The 13,380-nt window shown below is 44.3% G+C and overlaps 1 protein-coding gene across 1 annotated transcript; it reads left to right on the top strand.

The window, feature by feature from the left end:
• Positions 1–129: 129 nt before the first annotated feature.
• sae1 (SUMO1 activating enzyme subunit 1) lies at positions 130–12,458 on the top strand. Its single transcript, XM_066703863.1, has 9 exons — positions 130–448; positions 1,028–1,139; positions 1,239–1,412; positions 6,325–6,470; positions 6,715–6,814; positions 7,136–7,241; positions 9,241–9,385; positions 9,541–9,610; positions 11,993–12,458. The coding sequence occupies exons 1-9, from the start codon at positions 360–362 to the stop codon at positions 12,083–12,085; spliced, it is 1,035 nt and encodes a 344-aa protein (XP_066559960.1). The 5' UTR covers positions 130–359; the 3' UTR covers positions 12,086–12,458.
• Positions 12,459–13,380: the final 922 nt, after the last annotated feature.

The following is a 13,380-nucleotide window of genomic DNA, read 5'->3' as shown; positions in this document are numbered from 1 at the left end:
ACGATTGTCATGAAGTGGTAACCTACGATGCAGCTACACTGAGTAGTAATATCGATCAGATCCACAAATGTAAACTAATCAGGCTGTTGAAAACGTCGCCAGGCTGATAGCAGGAGTTCCGTTTTCGTGGCACAATCGCATCACATGACAGGGGTGTGTCGGTGGAGACGCGTCGCGGCTTCAGCGTTTTTGTGGAGCGTGTAACGTCATCAACACGCGTCCATTCAAATCGCACACAGCGGGACTTTTGTTAATTTGGGGAAGCCGGATTTGTTAGTTTTTTTCGTTTGACTAACAAAAATATAGTACTTCCAGAACGGACTAGTCCCTGTTTTATATACCGACAGCGGAGTGCGACCATGGTTGAAAAAGAAGCGATTATCAGCGAAGAAGAGGCGGCGCAATACGACCGCCAGATTAGACTATGGGGGCTTGATGCACAGAAGAGGTGAATTGTATAATTATGTAGTGTACGTTTTGATTATTTCACACAGTACGTTCCAACAATGGAATATGAAATCAAAAGCGTATTTGATTTTTTAACTTGTAACCGTGTTTTGCAGTAATAATGCAGCCCTAATGATTCCTCTGAATTATTGCACACGAAATAAAAGCACAATGAACATTCTTGATATTCAAAATATCAAAACCTATTGCATGAGAAGCACGATGGATCACGTAATGTGATTCGTTTCAGCACCAGCCAACTGGCCAGAACTATTTGTAAAGTGTATTATGCTTTGAATTGCACTGTATTCTGTGAATTGGAATTTGTGATGTGTTATGCCTTGAACTGCATTGTATTTGTGCACTTTGTGTTGCGCTTATATTTTGTAAGTCGTCCTGGATAAGAGCGTCTGCCAATAAATCATAATAATTTGTGTTTGTGACTGGCATTGATGTCCACGGTTTTATGGAATTGCCCAGTTTCCATAGCCCTTTTTCAATTCACGATTATTTCACATTTTTGCACTGGGCTCGATTAAAACGCTTATACTGACGTGTTTATACGTGCTGCCTGCCACAGGCTACGTGCCTCCCGAGTGCTGCTGGTGGGGCTCAGAGGGCTGGGGGCTGAAGTTGCCAAAAACCTCATCCTGGCCGGAGTGAAAGGACTGACGCTGCTGGACCACGAACAGGTGAAAGATTAGCCACTCCTGTACCCCTCTCCTCCCTTTTCTCCTTGTCTCTCTCTCCCCCTCCCTACCATACTGAGGAAGAATCACTGTCTCCCCCAGGTGACGGAGGAGTCCAGTCGAGCCCAGTTCCTCATCCCTGGAGGTTCTAATGGGCAGAACCGGGCCCAGGCATCCCTGGAGAGGGCCCAGTACCTCAACCCCATGGTGGAGGTGAAGGCCGACACAGAGAGTGCAGAGTCCAAGCCCCGGGATTTCTTCCTGCAGTTTGATGCGGTGAGTGGTAGAGCGCTGTGTGGGTCACTGCACCCAAGGACAGCGGTTTGTGCAGGCCTAGCTTTAAATCTGAGTGTTTGCTTGGCTTGGGGTTAAAGCTGTCATTAGGGCTTAAATTGGGGTAAGTGCTTATTGCTGTAATAGTGGTTTATAGTGTCAGTTCTCTTTTTGCACCATATTATAGTTCGGCATGAATTAGGGATACAGATGAAGATAGAAATGGTCTGTTTTCACTAAGGTTGTTCAAAATAGTTATCAGTAATTTAGCAAATGTATGCACACATTTAAGTTAAGTGATGAAACGGGTTACAGTTAGGTCCAGTTTAGGGTTAGAGTCCCCAGAAAACCTAGGCTTCTGTTCAGGTTAGGATTGCTTTTCTACTAAGTTAACTGAATCAGGTGTAGATGTGTATGGGTCTAGCTTCAGATCTGAGTGTTGGCTAGGGCTGGGGTTAAAGCTGTTTGGGCTTAAAATGGGACAGGCAGCCTACTGATGTCATACAATGGGTTGTAGTGATTCAATCTCTCCTCTGCACTACAATGCAGCATCACTGTTCATATTAAGGTTCTCAATATATTATAGGCGATGTTATAATTAATGTTTATCTTTACATGAACTGAAGATTTGGATGTTTAAGGGAAATTAACATTAAAAAAACCAAACATTTGGCAGTTGTACATTTAAAATAGGAATGCTCTTATGGGTACATTTAGCTTGTTGTTAGAGTATTGTTTGGGTAATATAGCAAACCATTGAACTAAAATGAAGTTTATTGATTAAGGTTAAATTTGGTGAGGGTTTGGGTAAATCTGTAAACTTCCATTGATGTTAGGATTGTGTCTCTTCCAAGGTAACTGAGTCAGGTGTAGGTTTTTAGGAGCCTATCTTAAAATTATGTTTGCCTTTTGTTTGGTCTTAAAATTGTACAGGATGTATTGCAAAAGTATGTGGAATACCTTTTTTATGTTGGCATTAGCAATATAGATGTGTGTATAGGTATATTTTTATATTTGTTTTTTACATTAAATATTGTTCTGCAGTACTTTAAATAAACACTAGATGGTGCCTGAATTCTTTTTCTAATTTCTGCTGACAGTTGTAGGGTTAGGTGAACCAAACCAGATTCTGATAGGTGTACTGTTATGGGTTTCTCCTCATCAGTATACATCGTTATAAGGTCACTCCTCTCCTTGCCTTGAGTGATTTGCATACTGTTGATCTTGTGTTTGTTTCAGAAATTGAGTAATTCTGGATGTCCCTGGAGAGATTATCAAACATTTAATTTGCTGTCACACTAATTCAATGTGTATATGTGTCTGCTTATGTATAAATGCTTGAGTCTCACACCCTTCCTACCATGAAAACTTGTCAGTCTCCTTATGGGGAGCCTAATATGCACAGTGCACACCTCTTATTCTGAATTGTAACCATTTGTTTTGCCTGCTCTGCCAAAGCCAGTACTGCATCTCATCAGGCTGTGTCTGTTACTGAGTTTACACAGCAAGGGCGCACCTAAACCAGGGTGACCTGCACTCATACCGCCGAATTACAATGCGCGGTGGATGACCTCATAATCGCCTCCTGTGGGCGACGTGTTTTCTCCTCCCCCCAAGATGGTAGATTAACCCTGCTGTGGTACCATGGGGTCTCTGACCCCACCCCAAATGGTACTGTCAATGTAACTTTTTTTTCATGGTACCAGAGCAGGGTTAACAAACCAGTCATCACAACCCTGCTAGTTCAGAGTTGTTTTGTAGAGGTTAATCTGAGAATATTCATTACAAATACTAGATATCAAAAAGGAAATTAAGCAACACACTGAGTCAACTTCATCCTCTGTTTAGAGATTGTTAACTACACCTGCTTGAAGTGTTTGAAATCTAATCAACCGATTTATTTGTAACTTAATTGCATTCTGGTAGAGGATTGCAGTCCTTTCAAACTAAAACAGATATAAAGTTAGGTCCATAAATATTTATGGACCTCACTGTATAATTTAATAACTACATAATCTGGTCCATCGTCTTAATCGATCATTATTAATCATCAAATTCACTCGGGCATTGTTACCAAGGTGACTAGACCGCATTCTAAAAAAAAATATTCACACAAGATACATAATGTACATGTTTGTTTGCCTGGGACTTAATTTTGCATTTATACACATTATATGTAGGAGCAAAGACAAAGGTTATTTATAAGTTCTCACCAAATACTGCACTGCAGCCAGATGTAGCTGTAAGCTCGATAAACCCGTCTGCACTCCGTCAGTGTTTCGATTACGTTTAGGCCTAGACCACATCAAAACCTTTACCCGCGAACAGCAAATCACACACCTGTAAAAAGCTTCTGACAGCACATGAAACCACTTGGGTAAGTTTTGATGTGGTCTAGGCCTAATTCCTTATCATGTGATGATGCATGGAAATCGAGAGTCAAAATCCTCTTGCAAGATTCACTATAAAACCTGTGAAGAATCTCTTTCCAATAATGCCAGTGTAGCCTAGATATAAGGCAGAAAAAACACAAGGACAGGTAGAATAGCATTGCTGTCAAATTCAAAATATTAAACAGAAAATTATACTTTTCTTTCTTTCCTCTGGTGAGTTCAGTCAGTCCAGCCTTATGTTTGCATGACAGACTTCCAGACACTGCAGCTCTGAAAGCTTAACGGAGAGATCTTTTTTTTCTTATTCTAATATAGTTTTTCATTCTTTAATCATTATTTGATGTAGGCTAATTGAAAGCAGATGATGGTTGTGCTGTGAAAGATTAATAGACTGGGTTGGCTGTACAGGCAACAGCATGGCGTATAATACTGCTGCTATCGCTACACAACTCTGGTGCTGCCTTCCCAATGGGACTGTGATCTGACGTTCAAGGGGGGAAGGGGAGAGATAAAGAGTGATAGATGGGGAGAGAGAGGGATAGTTTTTAATAACGAGTGTTGAACAGACACACACTCAGTCTCTCTCTTTCTGTCTCTCTCTCACACACACACACACACACACACGCAGACTCTCTCGCACATTTGACACACTGAGAGAGCGTGAGAACTCTGTGCTGTGAGTTCCTGTCACTTCAGTTGGCAGTGTGGAGACTTACTCACTGCCTCCCTCTGTCTCTCACTATCCACCCCACTACCTCAGTCTCTCTCACCATCCTGAGTTTGCTCTTGTCCGGCTGTGTCGGTTGAAACCCCCTCCCCTGCCTGGAAACAATGCCCCCAGTGTTTGCCTGTGTGTCCGGAGCCTGTCCCATTGCTGCTTCTCCCTGGCTCAGTGGGAGTGGGGGGGTAAGCTGTGGTTTTGGACAGTTACATTTCTCCCAGGCTGCAGTCTTCCGCCCCTGCCAGTTTGTCAAGCAGTGAATACAATTCTCTCTTATAGAAAAGTGCTCAGAGTGGCACCCGTGGGAATTTGTGCTCATTAAGCCAGGCTGGTGTGCTCACACTACTTGTATGTGCCCCACTGCCAGACACTGTCCAGACTGGGGTGAGCACGACCTGGGTAGAGGATGGTAGTGTGAGAACAGCATTAGGAGTTGAGGTGTATTATATCATGGTCAAGGGGTCGGAGGTCAAACCCATTGGCAGTTATGATGTACTCTTTTCTGGCAATCTGGCCAATTAATAATGCACCTGGAGCTGCAGTGACCTGAGGGAACCCCCCTCACACACGCACAGTCTAGTGTCCAGAAGGTGATTGCTCCTTCTTTCCGCTCTCATTCATTTCCCAGCGTTTCTCCCGCTGTCTAAACGTGACGATGTCATCACCCTCACTGTCCCTCAGGGCCAGACTGCAGCATATTCACTGACTGGCATTGATCCACTGACTGATACAATGACCTGATAGACTGACCGACAGACTGATACAGATTTGATACTTAGCCTGACTGTGTGACTGATTGATACACAAGACTGATGTTGTCTGACACACTTTCTGACTGAACGATACACTATCTAATTGACTTACTGATTCCCTATCTGACTGCCTGATACTCTGATTGATTAATTGCACATCTTCCATCTTCCATTCATGCATATCAGAAGTCCTCTCCTTGCATAGAAGAAATGGATTATCACCAACAACATCGCTAGCATAGAAAAGAAAAATAAGTTTTCTTTTGATTTACTGTTGGACTGTTATTTAGTCTCATCCTATCACCCCCCAGCCCAGTTAATCTGCAATGTGTCTCTAGAGAATGGGAGGCAACCCAGACTCCCCCCTCAGTACACAGTGTTCTGACGCCCATACACACCCCATGCTGGGAGGATAAGAGAGAGTGGGTGGGGGGGTTGGTATACCCGTACTCCTCAGGGCTGAGGTTATCTCCAGTTAAACTCTTCTTGCAAACACACACACACACACACACACTCACTCCCTCCCTCCCTCCCTCCCCATTCCCAGCACCTAGATAGAGCTCCTGCTCCCTTGGATGAACGTTTGATTAAAGTTATCTTGCTGGAAAATAAATATATACATAACAATTCCTTCTGTCTCATTGAGTGGCCTGGGTGATGACCTGAAAGCTGTTTATTTGTGTGGGCCTGTCTGACTCTGGCAGTGCTGTGAAAGAATACATCTGCAGATCTCTCCTTCCAACAACAAATGAGTGAATAAACTGCATGTAAAAATAGTTCTTTCATTGATTTTTCACAGTTTTCTGCAGGCTGTGTATCTATAATATCACTATTAAAACTCTTACCTCATGGTAAACTTAATATAGCAGTTATTTGAACCATCAGTATATCATAATTTACTTAATAGAGATCATTAGAAGGTAGGGTGCAGCTCGGTATGTGATGTGTGCTGGTACCAGACAGAATCCTTTGTCCCTGCTCCCCCTCTTCTCTGCCCTCCGACTCACTTCCCTCTCTCTCTCTCTCTCTCTCTCTCCCTCCCTCCCCAGGTGTGTCTTACCTGTTGCTCCCGTGACCTCATGATCCAGGTCGACCAGATCTGCACTGAGAACAACATCAAGTTCTTCGGCGGGGATGTGTTCGGTTACCATGGCTACATGTTCTCGAACCTGGGGCCAGAGCACCAGTTTGTGGAGTGAGTGACCAACCTTTCTCATCCGTTAATGTGAATCTGATATTTGATTGATTGATTGGTTTTCTGGTGTCTGCTCAAGACTCACCTGTTAAGACTTTAACTGTGTTGCTTCAGTACCCCTTTCCTCTCACTTTAACACATTCATTTTCCCTAATCTACCTTGATTCGACACTCGTTTGTTTATTTATGTTTAATTAATGTATTTAATAATGTATGTATGTGGTTTTTCGGGTTTGTTTTTTAGAGAGAAACCGAAAGTGGTGAAGCCCACAGAAGAGGTCAACGATGGACCAGAGGCCAAGAAAGCCAAGATTGACCCCAGTGAGACCACCATGGTGAAAAAGGTACAGATAACATACATTGTGGGGGGAGCTGGCAGGTGCCTGTCTGAGTTTGTGCGTCTGTGCATGTCTTTTCTTGGGTGTGTGTGGGTTTCTGTGTGAGCAGGTGTCTGTTTCTGAGTAGGGGTGAGTGTTTCTATATCTTGTGTGTCTGTTTTTCCATTTGTCTGGTGTGTGTGTTCAGTTGTGCATATAGATGTGTATTGGTATGTGTATTTCTGTGTGGGTGTCTTTTTTTTTTTTTTTTTTTTTTTGCGTTTGTGTCTTGTGTGCAATTTTGACCATTTCTCTTGACTCTCTCCCTCCTCTCCCCTTCCCTGACAGACGTCAAGTTTCTGCTCTCTGAAGGAGGCTCTGGAAGTGGACTGGACGAGCGAGAAGGCAAAGGCCACTCTGAAACGCACCCCCACTGATTACTTCCTGCTGCAAGGTAACTGTTCCGTCCTGCGGTCATGAACTCTGAAATCTGACCCTATTATAATCTCTGCCCGGCAGAGTTTATAATGCTCTCAGAATCGACACCTCGGCAGGTTAGTAAGAGGTAGTGCGTCAATCTTTAAATTTAAGTTTAATTAATCTAGGTAGTACCCTTATGCAACACACAGGTAAACTGAATCACAGGAGCAGGTCTGTTCTGTCCGTGTATCAGGGCTTGCAAGTGGTGCGGTAAGACCTGTCAATCATTCCAGCGTACGGCCTCTCCTGTAGTATAACGGCCTGTTCTGGCATTAATAATTCCCTGTGTTTAAAAAAAAATAATGATAAGTAAAAAAAAAAAAAAAAACTGCAGAATTTGCAGCAGATCTGATAAAATGGCCGCAGGCGATGCCTTTTGAAGGGGGGAGGGGTGGCTAACGTTGGGGGGAGAGGGAGAGAAAGATACAAGGAAAAGAGTGGATGAGAACAACAAATATAATAAAGGTCATCCGGCGGCCAATTTCCAGCCGATCCTCACAACTCAGGAGGGAATGAGTCCACGGCTTTTGGGGCAGGTCTGTATTTTAAAGATGTTTTTGCTGTCCCTCAGTTAACCAAGTACAGACTTTCAGTGTTAAGGCAGGCTAACCTTCAGGGGGAACGCAAATGTCTCGTAGAAATGGCAGTTGTGGTTTTGTTGACCTGGTGGGAGGAGTGGGCCGGGCACAAGGCGTGGGGGCTCTAGGGGAGGCTGTGCAGGTGCAGGGTAGGTGAGTAGGTGTGTTTTCGTTTTCTCTGGCGTGTTTTTCCTGGGGCTCCTCTGACACCCGGACGTTATTAATAGCCCCCGCCCAGTCTCCTCATACAGGCTCTTGTGACATGTTCCATCACAGGCTTTCCTTGGCTAATCATGCATGAGGATTACAGACCACAAAACACTAGATAACGCGTCTCTCGCCTTAATAGTCCAACAGACCTGGTTATAGAAAGCAGGCCACTACATACATATTGCAAAAACATTTCCTTCTCTTGTTTTGGTTATTTTCAAGTTATATTTGTATGTGCTATAAATACGAAGCACTTGCAGAACATTCTCACTTGGAGGAAGAATCGTTTCCTGTCTCCCTCAGTCTCTCTGTGCTGTAGAAGCTGTTTCCTTGACATTTGACCCAATAATTCTATGTAGCAAATGCTTTTGTCCAAACTGACTTTGTCTCTAGTGGTTAAACTATAACTATAACTCTACTACACTGTACAACTGCATGTGCGTGCACTTGTGTGTGTACAAGTGAGCGTAGCGTGATAGTGTGTGAGAGCATGTGCACGTGTTGCGGTTGAATTCAAGAGAAATTGTGCTAGTGTGTGTGTGCGTGTTTGTTATTGTCTGTAAGTGCATGATTGTTCGTTTCTGTGTGTGAGAGGCTGTGTGTGTGTGTGTCTGTGTGAGAGGCAGGGGTGAGGAGCAGTGATCCAGGCAGGTACAGCCCTGTGAAGAATGGCTCAGTGTCTGTTCTGTGTCCACTGGAAACTGGGGTGGGCGGGATCAGAGACCTAAAACTCGGCGGTTGATGGACAGCTGGTGGCAGGAAATGGTGTATAGGGGGGCCGTGGGTAGTAATTAAAGGTGCGCGGGTGGATTCGGGAGGGGAGGCACACATTGGCACACCAGACGCTTGGCAAAAACGCTTGAGAGGCTAGCATCCTGGGCTGTGACTTTCTATTGAACCGTCCCGATGTTTGTTTGCTTTCTTTCGTCTGTGTCTTGGTGTGGAGATCGTGCAGAGGAAAGAGCACCGTTCTGTTTGGGCTGTTTCCTCACGGTGGCTTTGATTTCCTGTTTCTCACGGCTGCTGTCCTCTTCTCCCCTGTTCCTGCCCCCTTTTTTTTTAGTAGATTAACTCTTCCAGAGAACTGTGGGGTATTTGTAGTAGTATCAAACTTTTATTTTTAAGCTTCAATTGTTAAGACCTTCTTGTAATGTCTCTCTTCCCCCCCCCCCCCCCGTCGCGCAGTACTCCTGAAATTCCGTACAGACAAAGGTCGCGACCCCCACCCTGCCACCTTTCCCGCCGACTCCCAGCTACTGCTCCAGATCCGCGATGACGTCCTGGACTCCATGGGCCTTGGCAGCGAGCTGCTCCCAGATGAGTTCATCAGGTAAGGTGGCAGCACCGATGTGGGGGGTGTTGTGCCAGAGTACTGTAACACATTGAAGTCAAAATGTTTCCCCATACTTGTGCCTGTCCTGTGTGTGTGTTGAGTAGTGGCAGCTGTTTGTACATGGATGTGTTATTTATGTATCATGATTTCAGCTACTGTTTCTCTGAGATGGCCCCCGTCTGCGCAGTTGTTGGAGGAGTTCTGGGACAGGAGATAGTTAAGGTGAGCATTTTTGTGTCCCTACCTGCCTGCTGCCTCGCTAATGAATTGTATTGCAAATTTGTATTTGGTATCTACTTTTTTATGTAGTTTTCCACTGTGCTGCCGGTGCTAAAGTCTAATGCTGAAGTAGAAAGAACCTCTTATTGAACCATTCTACTCTGACCCTGGGGGGGCGTTTGGTGATTGTTATTGCCGTACTAACAGTTCATAAACGGGATATTCTGGTATATATGTTTGTTACCAGGAAGCCTGTTAAACTCATTCACGTCTAATTGATCAAATAAAACAAGTTGAATGAATGAATGAAACAATCAATCAATCGAAACCGGAACAGCTTGGACTTAAAACTACAAGACAGTGCCCTGAGCCTGGGTTTGAGTCACTTGATTTTACCAGTCGCTGTTCTCCAGGGCCTCCAGAGATTTTTTTTTTTTAAGAATACTAGCATGCAGCGTCTCAATATAAACAACACTTGCAAGGGCTACCATCTACACAAAAATAACATTATCATAATAAAATCATCCACACATTACAGTAGATGATTTGAGTGGCCAGTTAGGTTAGGTGTCAGTGCAAACAGGTCCATCTTTAACGTGAGGAGATGACCAAAATTAAAAACAATAATACAGGCGAGTGTCACCGTGCAGGGTTTAGATCTGTCCCGGCTGGGCCGTTATGCAAACTGGGTATTTGAGTAAGATTGCTGCAGGCAAGGCCTACTGGAGTTTGTTGCTGAGAGAGAAAGAGAGAAACAGGGAGGGAGGGGTGGGGGGAGGGAGAGTGTTCATGGCCCATGTTCAGTGCTGTCTTAGCAAGCAAGAGCAACACAAAATACTTAATATTCTTCTGTTCTATTTGTAAAAAAAAAAAAAAAAAAAGTCATTATCTTTGTTGACAGTGGAGAATAATTGAGCTCTGTCTGGTCTCGCTGTGATGAGAACGAGCGAGTGAGTGAGTTTGGTTAGACAAGGCCAGCGTGGCTCCTAGACTCATCCAGTCTCCTGCTAGCCTGCGAATGATGAAATCGGGTGCAATTAGAGTGTGAACAGGAGTTCTCGTTCGAGCCAGACAGCTGTGAAGGGAGGAGAGGGAGAGGAGGGGAAGAGAATAGAGGAGAGGGAGAGGTGAGGGAGGGGAAAGGGGAGGAAATGGAGGGAGAGGTGGGGAGAAGGAGGAGAGGGCAGCGGTTCTGCTTAGTGGTCAGACAGCAGAACATCACACAATAAAGCATGATTTGCTTAAGTGGTGATTGGGTAGGGGGGTAGTGTTAGGAGTCCAAATTCAGTGCAAACCCTTCAGACAGTCGGAAGAGAACCGTCTGCCCGCTCCGGTATGTCATTGACCTAGTTCTGCAAGCAGTTATGTAAGAAATGTGTTATTCATATTAAATGTTTTTTATTTTTTTCTCCTTTCTCTCTTTTCCCCTCCAGTATTCTGTCAGTTCCCCTGTTGTGTCTTTAACGGCTCCAATTATAACACACAGCGCTGGTAGTCATTAGATTCTCACAGTGGAGATGAAAGTAATAAATTACTAATTAAATAAATAATTCACATCACACGGTCAAGTACATGAAATCCACTTTTGAACAAAGTACGATGGCAGTACAGACCCTGTCATGCTGCTGAAGATTAACATATCACTTTCTGAGCCTGCGCCCGCCTCGGGGCCTGCATGCTCTGTGTTTACTGCTTCAGCTGTGCTTGTGCCTGTTCTTTACTTGTTTGGGAGTTTTATATCAATATTGTATACATCTAACTCTGTGACGGTCATCTCATCTTGACCCTCACGTCAAGAAAGACTCCCTGTTACTGTTGTTCAATCCTTTGTTTAATAATTTTTTGTATTTACTGTACTGCCTGGAGGAGAGAGCAAACCACTCGACCTTTGACCCCCCCCTCTGAGATTTAATGATTTAACCATGCCTGTGGTTCATTCCACTGCACTACTGTCAACATTTACCGAGATAATGCAAAGAGCCCTAACCCAAATAAATAAATGTATTATCGTCATTCGTATGCGACCAAAAGAAAAAAAAACACTTCTCCACAAGACATTGCATGTCACAGTAAGTGGAATTAAGTACAGAAAACAGCATTTGTCCTATTTAAATAGAAGTTAAATCATCACAAAGCACAGTCAAGTACAATTCACAGTAAAAGTCGTACTATAATCAGAACAATTGCAGTACAACAACTTACAACAATATGGGGCAGTGGGGTCCGGCAGCCATAGTGATTGATATTGGAGGTATTTACATTAATTTGATAAAAGTGCAGGAGTAAGTACCAACATAACCTTAGGAAGCAATAGAGGGCAGTGTATGGATTTTATTTGATCGGTTGATGCGATGGATCGATCCCCTGAAATGCCTCTCGTTGCAGGCTTTGTCCCAGAGAGACGCCCCGCACAAGAATTTCTTCTTCTTCGACGGGCGCAAGGGCAGTGGGGTCGTGGACTGCTTGGGCAAGCAGTAGAGGAGCAGAAGAAAATCAACGAAAGTTGGGAGGGGAGGGAGGGGTTGTTTTCCAGAGTTTGGGCACAGAGGAGCAGAGCTGTGAACCTGGACGCACTGAAACTCACTCATTTCCAGACGCACAGAAGGACGGACAGTCAGACAAACGCACCAAAAACAGATAGAAGAGGAACAGACTTGTGATGTTGGTCCACTTTCCCCTGGTGGAGAGGGGGGTTCTAGGCACAGTCTCTAGGCTGCTCCCTGTTCTGTCCTCTGCATGAAGGGACATTTTTTTTATTTTCTCGTTCAGCTTACTGTAAGTTTGCAGGATGTAATTTTTATGGGATGGGGGGTTATTGTAATAAAAAAATAAAAGAATCCAAAGGACTAAAGCACCTTTATTTTTGGTTCAACCTTTGTGCAGTTTGTATTTCATATTTATTACTCTTCACTAAAGAACTGTACTGCCCTGCGGGGTGATGTCCACAGAGTTTCGGTCGTCGGGTTCTGCATCTTGTCCTTTCTGCCATATTTCAAGTTCAGTACGTCTGCAATCCCCACTGTCCTGCTCAGCATATTGTCAGGGCAATTAAAAGTCCTCCTTGATACTGATGCTTCACCGGTTAAACCCAAAAATGAAGTTATTCGGAATGTGTATCGCCCAGCCCTGATGTGCCACACAACATCGCCTTCCTGGGGCAGAGAGTGCAGGGCCTCACCGATGCAGACCTGCCTCCGGTCAGCCCTCATGCCAAAGAAGAGAGGACTGTGACTGCGGGCTTGTCGTGCCACTCTCAATTTCACACGAACAAAGTAATCGCAAATGAATATGTGATAAGTTATCTTTCTGTTCTTTTCCCCTCACCCCTCTCTCTGCCCAGTGGCTACACGTTATCCCCATGTATCTGGGCCTCGCTCCAATTTAACCGTCGCGGTTTTATTTTTCATATAGATGCAAATATTGTCCTTTCTGCCAAACCGCTGATGTCATGCTTATTTTTTTTTTTACCTGAAGGGAATAAGTTGTGTACAGTATGTTCTATTATAGTTTGTTTTTTATAACACTGTTGGAGTGGTGTTCCACAACACAAAGCTGAGCACAAAACGGAGCATGCACAAACATCAGGGAGTGGAGGCGGGGCCACTAGCTAGCCACACTGTACAGTTCTTTCCAGGGAGATGGGGAATATCTGTGGGTTTTTGTCTGAGAGGAGCCTACTTTGCCTGTGAAACCACCCCCCACCCTGGGCCTGCTGAAATTGATCTGTGTTTACATTAGTATCTAGGGACCCAGAGTAAACTGACTGGGTGAGT

This window comes from Amia ocellicauda, chromosome 5, assembly GCF_036373705.1.
Source record: "Amia ocellicauda isolate fAmiCal2 chromosome 5, fAmiCal2.hap1, whole genome shotgun sequence".
NCBI lineage: Eukaryota > Metazoa > Chordata > Actinopteri > Amiiformes > Amiidae > Amia > Amia ocellicauda.
Note: the sequence above shows the minus strand (reverse complement) of the source record. Positions and strands in the feature narration are given on the sequence as shown.